General features: G+C 45.1%; 1 protein-coding gene across 1 annotated transcript in view; it reads left to right on the forward strand.

Annotated features, from left to right (window-relative positions):
* Window positions 1–14,321, forward strand: part of GABRR2 (gamma-aminobutyric acid type A receptor rho2 subunit) — a 26,942-nt gene extending 12,621 nt beyond the window's left edge. The window contains exons 3-9 of the mRNA XM_006778264.2: window positions 1,649–1,716; window positions 2,157–2,380; window positions 3,145–3,227; window positions 3,426–3,566; window positions 8,810–8,962; window positions 9,947–10,143; window positions 13,353–14,321. Of these exons, the coding sequence (XP_006778327.1) occupies window positions 1,649–1,716; window positions 2,157–2,380; window positions 3,145–3,227; window positions 3,426–3,566; window positions 8,810–8,962; window positions 9,947–10,143; window positions 13,353–13,664 (1,178 nt within the window). The 3' untranslated portion in view covers window positions 13,665–14,321. The remainder of the gene's footprint in view (window positions 1–1,648; window positions 1,717–2,156; window positions 2,381–3,144; window positions 3,228–3,425; window positions 3,567–8,809; window positions 8,963–9,946; window positions 10,144–13,352) is intronic.
* Window positions 14,322–15,216: the final 895 nt, after the last annotated feature.

The raw sequence follows: 15,216 nt of genomic DNA on the forward strand, positions 1-15,216 counted from the left end.
AGGTGGGGGGGGAGTGAGGGAGGAGGGAGGTGTGGGAACTGGGTGGAGGGGAGTTATGGGGGAAAAAAGAGGAACAAATGTAATAATCTGAACAATAAAGATTTAACTAATAAAAAATAAAATAAAAATATATTAATACAAGTCCATGTAGGCAATAATGGTTGCTTAATATTGCATTATCATTGAAAATTTAGACTTCCAAACACTAAAAATTCTCATACATTACATTACTTTAAATAAAAAAATATATAAAATATGGACATACATCCCTGGCTGGCATGCTCAGTGGTTAGAGTATCATTATATACAACAGAGGGTTGTGGATTTGATTCATGGTCAAGGGCACTTACCTGTGTTACAGGTTCGATCCCATCCCCAGTTAGGGCACGTGTGGGAGGCAACCAATAAATGTGTCTCTGTCACATCGATGTTTCCCTTTCTCCTGCCTCTTTCTCTCTCTCTCTCCCCTCTCTCCCTCTTCCCTTCCACTCTCTAAAAATCAATGCAAAAAATATTCTCACTCCTGGTAAGGATTAAAAAAATGTAAAAATACATATTTATGAAAAAAAGGTGAGTTACTCTTGAATTATGCATTTGGTCTGTAAATATATGGTATTTGTATGATACATATACATGTTTGTATTATGTACTCCATATGGCATTATTAGAATGTAATAATTTATTGGCCTAAAAATGAAATACTTGTAAATTAAACAAAATCTTGTAGCTTGTACAAATATTTAATACACTATTTTAATGTTAACTGATGTCTTACCCAGTTTTCACAAAATTTATGTCATAATATTTAATTAATTTTAGTTTACAACCTTTCCAAAGTTTAAATTTTAAGAAACATTATAATGAAAGCATGAGTCGGGGCAGGGGGCGGGGGGGATGAGGATTTAAGGGGGGGGATGAGGACACATTTGTAATACCTTAACTAATAAAGAATTAAAAAAAAAAGAAACATTATAATTGCCCAAAACATGACTACTTTATTCCAATGGGCCCTGAAATACCTCAAAAATTTAATCTCTATCTTTATGAAAAAAGTTTTAAAAGTCATCGGGACTAGTCCTGGTTGGTTTGGCCCAGTGGATAGAGCTTTGGCCAGCCAAATGAAGAGTCCTAAGTTCGATTCTGGTCAAAGTCATATACCTGGATGCAGGCTCAATTCCAGTCAAGGGAATTACCTGGGTTGCAGGCTCGATTCCCAGCCCTGGTTAAGGAGCATGCAGGAGGCAACCAATCAATGTGTCTCTCTCACATTGATGTTTCCCTCTTTCTCTCTCTCCCCCACTCCCTTCTGCTCTAAAAATTAATGAAAAAAATATCCTCAGGTGAGGATTAACAACAAAAACCAAGTAATTAAACATGTTTAACATACTTAAATTCTATCTACTTCTACTTATATAAAAACCCTGGGTGTGACATCACGGCCAGAAGCGCGTGGGGCGAGGGGAGGCGTGGGGTGAGGGGAGGCGTGGGGTGAGGGGAGCACTTCAGGAAGCAGCAAGAAAACCCTATAGAATTCAAGCCACTGCCTCACCCCTGCTCGGGCCACACTCCCCTGGGGAGGGGTTGGGCTGTCTCCAGGGCCGCAGTGGAGAGAAATGTGCCTTAACCAGCGATCTTTGCTCTTCTGCAGGCCCTGCTATCCCGGTGGGTGTGGACGTGCAGGTGGAGAGCTTGGACAGTATCTCGGAGGTGGACATGGTACGCAGTGCCCTTGGTGGGGCAGCCTAGAGTGTGGGGTCTCGAGGCTAAGGTTCTGGGGGAGCCTGTGCCTGGTGGGGCTGCACTGGCGCAGGCTGTGCCTGGGTGGGCCAGGCCGGAGCTGACGGGAGTAACACTGGGACTTGGAAGTAGGTCCAGGTGCAGTAAAATCTAAAGCAGGGGCTCTAAGCTTCATGGGTAAAAGTAACTGGGGGACTTGGTTCAGTGCAGATCCCTGGGCCCTGCCCTACGCTTTCTGATTCAGAGTCTCTGGGAGTGAGGCCCAGCACTTTACACTTTAAATACACCCTTCAAGTGATGCGAGCGGTCAGGTAACCCGCACTTGGAGGAGAATGGGAGGTGAGTATTTTCAGATGGAAATCCCATAAGGAAGGAAGCTTGCTGAGCCGTTTCTGTCTGGTCTCGCCCGGCTCCGCCAGGACTTCACCATGACCCTGTACCTGCGGCATTACTGGAAGGACGAGAGGCTGTCCTTCCCCAGCACCAGCAACAAGAGCATGACCTTTGACGGCCGGCTGGTGAAGAAGATCTGGGTCCCTGACGTCTTCTTTGTCCACTCCAAAAGGTCGTTCACCCACGACACCACCACGGAGAACATCATGCTGCGGGTGTTCCCGGATGGGCAGGTGCTATACAGCATGAGGTAACTGCCGCGGGGCTGTGGTTTCTAATACGTGCCATTCCAATATGTGGGGTCAACCTCTTTAGCCCTGAAGAGTTTGTCACTGTGGTTGGGTCTGTGGGCTACATGGGATGATACAGCCTTCGGATGCCAATTAGAAATCTCTCCGATGAAATGGCCACCCTCTTAGCTGGTGACTTTCCTGTCATTGGGGATCTTAAGCTTGGGTTGGGACACTAGATGGGACTGAATGAGTGGAGGGAGGCAATGACCTTCTATGTACTTTCCATCCCTGAAAGCTTATAAATGCTAGTTTATTGGTAATAAAAAATTTTAAAAAACAGCTACTATTCATTGAGTGCTATGGCAGGTTGGCTTCTGGGCTAACTTGAGTGATTGCACAGTCTTAGTCGCATCTTCCTGGCCTTCTTGTACAGTTCACCAGAATTAGATGCCAGTACCTTCAGGTGGGTTGTGGGAGGGGGCATAATCTTCCAGGTATCTCTGGAGAAGGCTGGCTGAGAGCCATGACAATAGAAGGTGCAGATGTGAGCTATTAGCAGCCAACAGGCTCAGTAGCCAGGTTCTAGGCAGAGCACCAATATTATCTTCTACAGAAAGACAAAAGTTAAGGTTCTGTGACTTAGATACCTGGATTTCCAAACTTCTGAAATAGACATGAGGAGGCAGCTGCTCTTCATCAGGTCCATGTTCTCCTTACTCTGAGCAGGTATATGAACCAATAACTCACTGCACAGGCCAACATGTGTGTTTGGGTTGTCTAGGATTACGGTCACTGCCATGTGCAATATGGACTTCAGCCACTTTCCCCTGGACTCCCAGACCTGTTCCTTGGAGCTGGAGAGTTGTAAGTATCGGTATGCTTAATGTCAAATCTTTGCCTTATTCCCTCTCCAATATTTGTGCCATTTTGATAACCATGAGACTGAGTGCTGGCTGCCAGTATTAAGAACTGTTTACTCATAGGCTGGAGAAGGATTTCCCTGTTACTTCACCCTGTATCAGAAGCAAAGGAGTCAAATTGATTTATTTCCTGTCCCCCAAGATGCATATACAGATGAAGATCTGATGCTGTACTGGAAGAATGGGGACGAATCCCTGAAAACAGATGAGAAGATCTCCCTGTCTCAGTTTCTAATTCAGAAATTTCACACCACCTCCAGGCTGGCCTTCTACAGCAGCACCGGTAGCAGACTATTTTTGGTGTTTCTTTTTAAAAACGTATTATTATTTTGTTGTTGTTAAGATACTTTTATTGATTTCAGAGAGTAAGGGAATGGAAGAGAGAGATAGGAACATAAATGATGAGAGAATCATTGAATAGTTGCCTCCTGCACACCTGCTACTTGGCATGTGCCCTGACTAGGAATTGAACTGTGACCTCCTGGTTCATAGGTCTACACTCAACTACTGAGCCACACCAGCCAGGCTTATTTTTCAATTACAGTCTACATTCAGTATCATTCTGTATGAGTGTCGGGTATACAGCTCAGTGGTTAGGCAATCATTCACTTCACAAAGTGGTCCAGTAGCTAAGTTTTGCATGGTCTGATTCAAATGTGAAAGAAAACACAGTAGAATTCTTCTTCAGCTTTAACCTTTCCCCTCCTAAAGAAAATAGACTCTTCTTATTTAAAAAATTCATAGTCCCCCTAAACAGATAACACTTAAAAGCAGAGAGTAAAAATGTTGCTGTCTTTGGAAATCCCACGGCCAGAGGTAAGCATTCCTAACAATTTAGCAAACACCCTTGCCGACATCTTGCTTTAATTATGCAATTTCACGAAAGTGGGGTTATATTTTACATGCTGATCTGTAATCTGATTCATTCAACTTGATATGGGTGGATAGCTTTCTGTGGCAATGCTTTTATACCTCTATTTAGATCTATAGATTCATTTTTAATGCTTGTGTAACCTTTTCTTGGACCCTGGGCCATGTTTGAAGTTTTGAGAGGATCATGTGTCAGCTCTTTTCTAATCTCACCATTAGTTCTTTTATTAATTTCTTAGGACTGACATAACTAATTACCACAAACTGGGTGGTTGCTGCTTCTGAAGGCTCTAGGGAGGACTCCTTCCTAGTCACTCACTAGCTTCTAGTGGCTGCAGCATCACTCTGGTCTCTACTAGTACCTCCGTGGTCACATGGCATTCTCCCTGGGTCTCTGTGTCTTCACGTGGTGTTGTCTTTGTATCTATGTCCAAATTTCCCTCTTCTCTAAGGACATCAGTCATTGGATCATGGCCCATGCTAATTCAATATGACTCATCTTACTTTGATTACAGGTGCAAAGACCTTATTTCAAAATCACGTCCCCCTTCACGGGTATTGAGAGCTAGGACTTCAATGTTTCCTCCCGGGGGACACAACTCAGCCTACGACAACTCTGCAGTAGCTATGGGACCCTAGAGGACTTGTCTCTTCATTGTCCTTCGTCCCACAAATCTATGGTATAGATGTCCCAGTGCTGAGAAACCCATTGTTTCCTTGTCTTATGACATCAGTGTTGTGCGCGGCGCCCATGCTAATTTGTTTATCTCTGCCGCCATTTTAGTTTCTCCGCAAAGACCTTATTTCAAAATCACGTCCCCCTTCACGGGTATTGAGAGCTAGGACTTCAATGTTTCCTCCCGGGGGACACAACTCAGCCTACGACAACTCTGCAGTAGCTATGGGACCCTAGAGGACTTGTCTCTTCATTGTCCTTCGTCCCACAAATCTATGGTATAGATGTCCCAGTGCTGAGAAACCCAGGCCCTTCCATGGGAAGATTTCTTGCTACTGTCTGCCCCCGAATGGCTACCATCTCCCCGTTCACCTGCCCCCACCCACACTCCTGTAATCACAGCATCAAACACTGGGAAAAAGCAAGCCCAGCCAAGGTTGTAATGGTGTTGAGACAGCCCAAGCCTGATTCACTTTATGCCCACAGTGCTCATCCTCATTCCTCTCCTCTCTTTCATTCTGGTATGTATTGCCACACAATTTTCTTTTCTCATCTATTCTTGGCAAGTTCACATCAACTTTCTAAAACCATTAAGAGTTTCTTATATAACTTTTATAATGTACCACTGTTTCGAGTACTTTATATGAATTAACTAATGTCCACCCAACAAACCTATGGTATAGATGTTATTATCCCTTGTTTACAGATGAGAAAACTGAGACGAGGATGAATTAAGGTTAATTACCACAGCTGGTCAGTGGCCAGGAGAACTGCCTTAGTCACTATGTGTACTCCTCTTAGATGTTTTGTGCATTGGAATAGCATGCTTGCTTGCTTTGTTAGTTTTGTCCCGGGTTAGAGCCCTTCTGGAGTCCAGATTAAATGCATTTTCTTTATTCTTCCATTGTTTACTCTGTGCCAACAAGGAGGTTTATCATCCCATCCCACAGGGGCTGTGATCTCACCCAAGAGTGCTCTGTTTGGAACACGGAGTGTACATTTTCAAAGCTTCTGGCTTACTCCTTATGTCTCCAAGGCAACTCCCTGGTTTTCTTAGAAAAAAAGATAATGGAAAAGTTCTTCATGGAATAAAAGCAGCTCTCAGCCCTTGCAGAAAGACGCTTTGCAAACGTAGGAAGAAATGTGGTTTGCTTCCTGGATGCCAGTTTAAGCTGCTGAACTTGGACAAAGGCTGTGGGATGAATAAATGATTAGTAGCTTCTGTCACATTTGAAGATCACCCTCTATTTCTCCACTGCGCTAGGAACTCTTGCCTCATTCAAACAGTCCCCAAACCTACACAATCACATGTCAAACTTGTTGAGAGCCACACGACTGTCCCAGTCTTTCCTATTGACCCAACCCTTCCCTTCCCTGACTCAGTGCTAAGTTTCCAATCTGGCCAGATGGCTTTTGTCACCTCAGCAGCATTTCTCAGATGCACCCTGAGGTCTTCGTACATCCAAATCACCAGGGGAGTGTGTGACTAGAAAATTCTGGGCACCACTGCAGCTACTGAGTCAGAATCTCAGGTGGTGAGCCCAGGAATCTGCATGTTTAACTTGTGATTCTGATGCACATCGAAGTTCAAAGATCATTACTTTTAGCCAAATGTTCTCAAACTATGGTGCTCAGATCAGCAGCTTCAGGATCGCCTGGGAACTGGGGAGCCCAGCAATCTGTTGGGACAAGCCCTCCAGAGATGGTATATACAGATTGCCAGGCCCCATCCCCACAGCTTCTTACCAGCAGATCCTGTATAGGCCCCAGGAATCGGCATTTCTAACTAGTTCCCAGTGACACTCTTGCTGCTGGCCGAGGAGCACCATTCCCCGCCCTCCCCTACAACCCCTGGAAACCTCTAGTCTATTTCTGTCTCTGAATTTGACTATTCTAGGTACCTCATAAAAGTGAAATCATGTACTTGTCCTTTTGTGCTTGCCTGTTTCACTTACCATAATGGTTTCAAAGTTCATCCATGTTGAAGCATGTGCAAAAATTCCATTTTCTTTTTTTATTTTTTTAATATATTTTATTGATTTTTTACAGAGAGGAAGGGAGAGGGCTAGAGAGCTAGAAACATCGATGAGAGAGAAACATCGATTCAGCTGCCTCCTGCACACTCCCCACCAGGGATGTGGTCACAACCAAGGTACATGCCCTTGACCGGAATCGAACCCGGGACCCCTCAGTCTGCAGGCTGACGCTCTATCCACTGAGCTAAACCGGTCAGGGCCATTCTCTTTTTTTAAAGGCTGAATAATAGTCCATTGTGTGGATTATATTTAACCATTCATCCGTTGATGGACATTGAGTTGTTTTTACCTTTTGGCTATTGTGAATAGTGCTGCTATGAACCTGGGAACTTGTAAAGCATGCCTAGGGCCTCATCCCAGACCAATTAAATCAGGCCCTCCCTGGGGTAGAGCAGGGCTTTGGAGAGTAGTAAAGCTCCCAGGGGCTCCTCTCCTGCGGCCAGGCTGAGTCACTCTCCTCAGCCTGCACCCTTCACTCCCATCTCTGAGCCTCTCCTCTCCCCATCCACTTGTCCAGCTTTCACTCATCTCCTCCATGAGATCTTTCTTAATCATTCCAGTCAATAGTTATTGAGGCCTCTCTTCCAAAACCGAAAGCACTCACTGTTCCCACAGGGGGACATTTTAGCACTTAGATATGCAATGTTCTATATCTTAGGCACTTCCATCCTAGGGGACTTTCATGCAGTTCCTTGAAAATCCTTGAGGGCAGGAACCTAGATCTAGGTCTCTCTCTATTCCCTTCAGGCCCCGCACAGCACATGCGGAGGCCCTTGGTGGCCACTGCTGAACTGAAGGGATGTTGTGTGTGAGGAGCCCTGGCCTGGGTATTGGAGACATGAGGTCTTAGAAAAGCCTCATGTTCCAGATAAGAGGGTTAGATCCAATCTGGGTTTCAATTATTCACATAACACCATTGTGAAGCTTGTTTTGCCTACTACTTATGCTGCCATCGACTTAATTTTTTTAAGTCAACTCCCCTCCTGTACTTCATTTTGAAAAGGAATTTTACATCATTGTCATCAATGGGAAACTGGTATCACTTGCCATAAATAGAAGATGACTTCAATAATAATTGTAATGAACACAAACAGAAAAGCCCTGCCCCTGTACTCCTGAGATCACCTTGTTGTACACCGTTGTGTGTTCCCCGTGCTTTGAGGCACAGAGCTGGGCCACCTCTGAGTTCTGTTGGTTTCTGATATGCTGGGCTGAGCGGGGGAGGGATGGGGTGCACACAGCTTCAGTTCACTTTACACATTTGCACTGTCCTTAACACCACCTTTGTTCCCCGTGGTTGGGTAATGATGTTGTGGGTCATTTGAAACCTTAAAATGTCTATCCTTTTCTTACAACCATTAATCAGAGATTCTCAAGTTGCCAGAATGAAACAGATAATATCTATATCCTCATTTTCTCCTGAGGAATGAGCAAATGGTAAATGACTTGCACAAGACGAATGGATTGACTTCCACCCGGCAGACGGAGTGTCGGAAGTAGAACTGATGTCAGGCTTCAGGATCATGTGAATGACCTATTTCTTCTTGTGATGAATGTGGAGGTTGACCAAGCTGCCCAGTCTCACAATAAGGACAGTGACAAGAGCTCAGCTCAGCTGGCTCCTGCCTCAGTGATATCGGCTTCAACAAAATAGAACCAGTCACTCAGGAAATGTGGTTGTGGTTTACAAAAACAAACAACTTAACCTAGACGTCTATCGTTCTGCCTTTCCCCAAACTGCTGCGAAGAGAAGTTGGGTGATACTGACTAAAACAGTGAATGCACAAATACTGGCAAGACATTTATTTGTAGGAGAGAGGGCTTCGATTTTGGAAAGGAAATGTATTACATTAAGCCACTTGGTCATTCACGTTTAGCCCATGGGGGAGGGCTTTGTTTTTGCCTCTCAGATTGAACTCACTGGCTTCTTCCTGTGTCCCCCAGGCTGGTACAACCGTCTGTACATCAACTTCACGTTGCGTCGCCACATCTTCTTCTTCTTGCTCCAGACCTATTTCCCTGCCACCCTGATGGTCATGCTGTCCTGGGTGTCTTTCTGGATTGACCGCAGAGCTGTGCCTGCCAGAGTGTCACTGGGTAAAGGCGTTTGCTAAGGTGTGATGGGGGTGGTAATTTATTTATTTTTTCAACTGATCACTATGTAAAGCAGAAGTAAGACCATTACTCAGAGTTCTTAAGTGATGGGCTGTCAAGTCAAAGGAGCAGCTCTCCTGTTTCTGGTCTTCACCATTCCCGGGCTGCCCTCTGTTTCCCGGGCGACATTATGAAAACCACAGGGACCTAAAATAGCAACAGCTCTGCTCAGATCATTTCGGAAAGATAGAGCCTATTCGAGGTGTAGACTTCCACCGCCGGCAGTATTAGAGCTCAGTACTTTGATCAATAAGATAATTCTACAAACGCCAAACACTTATTCTGTAAGTACAAGCATGTTGTTTGTTGACCTTGTTTAGACAGAGGGAGAGTTTGAGGAGGTGGGGCCCACAGGACGTGATTTCGGGGACGGAGAGGGCTGTACTCCCTGGTGACCTGTGGTTTCAGTCCTTCCCAGACCCCGAATTCGAGTGGTTGTTTACTACCGATGATTATACATTTGGACAAAATCAGGGTGGGCCCTGAGGAATGTGAGGGTGTGACCAGCAAGGCAGTGTGAAGAAGAGACTAGCATGATAGACTTCCAGGAATCCCCACAGCCTTCCCGGACTTAATCAGTGTGGGTTAGGTGAGGGAGAATGTGCATTCCGTGAGGTTTGGGAAGGTTCCTCTAGAAGCGTCCGCACTTGAACAGGTCCTTTCTGAAGCACCGCTGACCTTGTCAGCCCCATCCCAGAGACCCAGTGTCCCAGGGGCTTAACGTGAAAGGGGACAAGCAGCCAGTTGGCCAGGAGAACAGCCTGGCCGCTGGTGGAGCAGATCCTTGCGCCTCTGCGAGGTGGAAACGTGTCCGGGGAATTTCTCGTTGGATTTAAGAGGTGGCGAATGTGCACACGGTGACTTAGTGAAAGGTGGGGGCCGTTCTACACCCTCGTCAGCGGCTGAACTAAAAGCTGGGTGTTGCAGGTATCACCACGGTGCTGACCATGTCCACCATCATCACGGGCGTGAACGCCTCCATGCCCCGTGTCTCCTACATCAAGGCCGTGGACATCTACCTCTGGGTCAGCTTTGTGTTCGTGTTCCTCTCGGTGCTGGAGTACGCGGCCGTCAACTACCTGACCACCGTGCAGGAGCGGAAGGAGCGGAAGCTGCGGGAGAAGGCGAGCGAAGTTGCCTTCATTGCCTTGTCTGAGCCCATGAGGATGAGAATGGGGGGCGGGGGTTGCATGTAGAAAAGGGAGATGTTTATGCAAAAGGAGGGTGATCCATTTTAGAATAGGTTCTAGCGTTTACCATAAAGGGTCCCAGAAAGTAGGAAGTCTTTGGACAAAGACTAGGAACAGAAGACTTGTTCCTAGTTCCTAAGCCCAACTCTGCCATTTATGCTGGGCCTCAGTTTTTCCATCTATAAAAAGGTGTAACAGCATCCTCACCCACCTTCCTTTCAGGGTTATTGTAAGGGTAACATAAAATAATGTATGCAAAAGTTTGGAAATTGTAGTGTTCTAGACACACAGAAGTATTACTATTATTCTTGAACATGTCTAGAGAAAATGCCTTCGTAGCCTATGGCCAGATAAGGCTAAAAAGCTCCTCTATTTATCAGTGTGCTGGCTCAGTGAAAATTCAGCCACATGGTACCTTAGTCTTTAGTCATTGAAAACACTATACTATGTATACTTAGTGCACTATGCTGTAGGAAACTACACTGTACTATGAGATAGAATGCGAATGGGGAATCACAGGCAATGTGTATGGGCCTTAGACAAAGGATGGGAAAATCTATCCCACTCATATTCATACTCATTAATTACAGTAAGATAAAATGCCAACTTTGTACCAGTCATTGCACTAATCAAAATGAGTGTTTACCTAAAAGGTGTAGAGATCAGGGGCATGAAAACTTCACATTTATGCCCATCGAGGTGGCTGGTAGCTCCTTAGCCCAAGGAAGTATACATTTTAGGAAAAGAGGATGTGTTGCCTTTTCAAAAGGTCTTTCAATGCCCACATTAAACCTGTTAAAAATTTCTACACTGTCTGCAAGTACGCTAATGGTTTAAAAATTTATATTTCAAATCCTATTCAAACCTTTTTTACTTTAGCATTTGAATATTTGTTCAAATTAATAATAATCTGTACATTGATGATTATTAAATGACAGTGGGTTATATGTAAAACCCAAAGTCATTTAATAATGATCAATTGTAAACACTTTTATTTATAGTCTGTTAGACTTTCCTGTTTAGAGATGTTCAAAAAATAACAAAGCCTTCGTCTGACAAATGTGGCCTCATGAATCATTAACCACAAATAACTTGTAGCTGGCAGTTCACTAACCTGTAACCAACCATATGCTAGGGCTTGGTCTTTGCCAGTGATGATACGACACTGTCTGGAGAGAAATGGAAATCACACGTGGAAAGACAATTGGGCAGTAAGTCCAGCTGCCTGTCTGTGTGGGAATGGACACTTGGGAGGATGACAGCTTGTACCATTTAAAGGTGAAACGGTGCAGTTGCTGGAGGATGGGCAGTGGTGGGAAGACACAAAATCTCCCTCCCGCTGCCTCACAGAGAAACCACTATTCACCACCGTGAAAAAGGCCCTCAGTGGAGTTGAGGTTCCCAAAGTGGGGCCAAGGAGCACCTGGCCTGGATTCACTTTCTGAGTCTTTAAAAAAGAAGATTCTGGGGCTGCACCCCAGACCCACTGAGTCAGGATCTCAGGGTTGGCATCCGGGAATCTACCTTCTTAATAAGCTCCCAGGTAATTCTGATGTTCCCTGAAGTTCAACCTCCACTCCGCCAAATGCAGTGCTGACTGGAGCCTGCGAGGCTCACCTTGCTTCAAATGGGGCCCACGCTGCTTGGGCTGAAGGGGTCTGACTCCCTTGCACACACTTGAATGCTTGGGCTGATTATCCAGAACTGGTCAACATGCCAGGAGCTGCTTAATTTTTCTTAGAAACAAGGTGTTGTGGAAAATTGTCATAGTCTGACATTTCCCGATTCTCACTCAAAATGTAAGGAGAAAAATCTGTTTTTATTTTAGCAGAATGCATTTCGATTTAGAACAAGGGAAAGAAGTAAAGACCTGTGCCTTTAACAACAACAACAAAAGGCTCCAGTGACAGTATCTCACACTTTTATCAAAGTTTGGGTGTGATTATATCTAAATGCAAAGAATTGAATAGATGACCTCTTACTGACCTTTTATTCCTAAAGTCTATGGGTTAGTCTATTCTGGAATGTATTAATGTGCTACCTAATTGTGGTGGCTTATGGGACAAGACAGGAAAATAATAATGAAACAATGGTGCCTGATTTAAAAAATAGCCCCCCAAACTACAAAAGATTTCTTCAAGTGTAAGCATACATCAAGTAATTCTAATTTTCCGTAAAAATCATCCATCTGTTTTTGCATTTTTTATGGTATCCGTTTGAGTATTTTAAGATTCATAACAGTAGAAGTCAGGTGTGAAACGTCATTATTTCACATTTTCCAAGTGGAAAAACAGCCACTGCAGGGCTGAGAGCCAGATTAGAAACATATGAACATCAACAGGTTGGGAAGAATGAACGGTGGGGCCAGTTGGCTGTATCAAGCAGGCCTCATGCGTTTGGCCAGAATCAACCAGCGTAGCGCCAGCTGGAAGCCCTCCCTTTGCTGACTCAGATTGTGGGAGAAGTTAGGCAAAACCATTTCCTTCCCTTCAACTTATAATTTATAGACATTTTCATACTGTAAGAACAGTTTAACAAAATAGGATAATGTAACATCCATCCAACATTGTTAACGTTTTGCCCTCTTTGTGTGATCTCTTTCTCTATATAAACATAGTTTTGTTGGTGTAGCTGAACCATTTAAGAATATATTGCAGGCATCATGACTCTTATCCCTTACATGTAACTCTTCAGAGTAAGGACACTCTCCTCCCTAATCATTTTTTAACCCCCGCACAAAGATGTGGAGTCCCACACTGCAATAAAGTCCTGGGTTTAAAGTCCTGACTCTGACACTGGCTGCTGGATCTCAGGAGAATTGTATAGTTTCTTTGGGTCTTAGTTTTTGCCTCTGCAATTGAGGACATTTGGACTAAGTCAGTGGTTCTAGACCCTGGCTACATAGTAAAATCACCTGGGGGTTTTAAATTGGTCTAGAATGGATTGTGCACGTGGCCATTTTAAGAGTTACCCAGATGACTTTAACATGCAGCCAGGGTAGAGAATCCTTGGGCTAAGTGATGTGTGGGGATCCTTCTGGTTGTGCTTTTTGTGGTTCTGCGTAGTTAGTCATGGGCACTTCCTCTGCCCCTCTCCCAAGGCCTAGCCATGCCTGACACGTCCCTTGTGTTTGCTGCCCACAGTTCCCATGTGTGTGTGGAATGCTTCCCTCAAGAACCATGATGCTGGACGGAAGCTACAGTGAGTCTGAGGCCAACAGCTTGGCTGGGTACCCGAGGAGCCACATTCTGACAGAGGAAGAGAGGCAAGACAAAATAGTGGTCCACCTGGCCCTGAGCAATGAATCCAATTCCTCCAGGAAGAAGGGGCTTCTGAAGGGCCAGATGGGTCTTCGCATCTTCCAGAACACCCACGCCATTGACAAATACTCCAGGTTGATATTCCCTGCCTCCTACATATTTTTCAACCTAATTTATTGGTCAGTATTTTCCTAGGGGCTCCAAGGCTGTGCCTGGGAAAGGGCCTGGACATCTATGGGGCCTGACCAGCCATCTACATGGATCTGCTGACCACATTCCCTTCAGCAAACAGAGCAGTAGCCCCTGAACTCCCGTGAGCAGCGCCCCCTTCTGGAGGAGCCCAGGAGCCCTCCAGCTGCCCTTCCCAACCTCATGGATTTGCCCCTCATTCATGCTGTGCTGTGTCCCACATCATGTCTCTCAGTTCTTGTGTGTGAACAGGTTATGAGAGCCCCCTCCTATAAAAAAGGACTCAAATGCCTTCCAGATGTTCTGAGACCCCCTATGAAGCCTGGGACTCAGTTGTGAAGGCAAAGGGGAAAATGAAGGGCAGGCTTAGGGGCATTCTGGATAGGAAATGGGAAATTAGGATTCAAAATAGGAACAAAACATCTGTAAACCCATACAACCGGATTAAGTGCCTCCCTGAGAAAGAAAATAAGCTCAAATCCCAGACAAGAAATAAGTTGACCTGTGTGAGTCTGGCAACTGACATGATTTTGCAATATTAGGGGACATTACTCATTCATCCCTCAATTCAATCATTTATTAAATCTTGAATGCCACATGCTGTGGAAATGAACAACTAGTGGTTCTCAACCTTCTGGCCCTTTAAATACAGTTCCTCATGTTGTGACCCAACCATAAAATTATTTTCGTTGCCACTTCATAACTGTAATGTTGCTACTGTTATGAATCATAATGTAAATATCTGATATGCAGGATGGTCAGGGTCGTTTGACCGCCAAAGGGGTCGCGACCCACAGGTTGAGAACCGCTAAACTAGAAGTTCTCTTTTCCTGGGAAACTCTAAGCCTGTGCCCATTGTACATCTGGCAGAAAGTACTCTGCTCTTCTCCCGCCCTCTACCCGCCAGTTACAGCACAGACCCGTTCTGTCTGCTGGTGCTTTTCCTGCTAGGTCTGTCTAGAAAAGCATTTCCTGTCTCCCATGAGGCCCTTATGAAGCCAGGGCAATGCTTCTCTCCCGGAATTTCCATGCAGGAGAAGCCTAGCACTGGGGAGAGGGACAGGGACGGGGGCTGGAGAATTAGTGACAGCAAAACTTGGTCTGGGGGCGGAAGGAGGCGCGGGTCTGCTGCAGAAATCCATTTCAGGTGCCATCTTACCTCCCTCTCTGCGCTTCTTCTCCAGAAGGTATCCTCAGTGACTCCTGTGTCCAAGCCCTGTCCTCATCCCATGGAGCTCCCCCCCACCCCCCGTGCCAACCAGAGTGCCCCACACCCGAGAATAATTTCTCCCTCACTTCCACAAGTGAGTGACTCTTTCCTCTAATGCAGCTAAGCTCAGATTAGGAAAGCAATCAGATGGATTGAATCTACAGTAAATTGTGAATGGCCATTTCCCCAGTAAACAGAGTAGAATCTTTAATTAGTAGAGGATGCGATTTTGAGAAGGTGACCTTTCCTTTAAATCCTAGCACTTGGAATTAGAAGGCTGCTCTGGGGGAAAGAGCCCTCTAAACCAGTAACATTTCTTGATTACTGAAGGAAGTTGTTCTGCTCTTT

The sequence above is a fragment of the Myotis davidii genome, unplaced genomic scaffold, assembly GCF_000327345.1.
Source record: "Myotis davidii unplaced genomic scaffold, ASM32734v1 scaffold269, whole genome shotgun sequence".
NCBI classification, from domain to species: Eukaryota; Metazoa; Chordata; class Mammalia; order Chiroptera; family Vespertilionidae; genus Myotis; species Myotis davidii.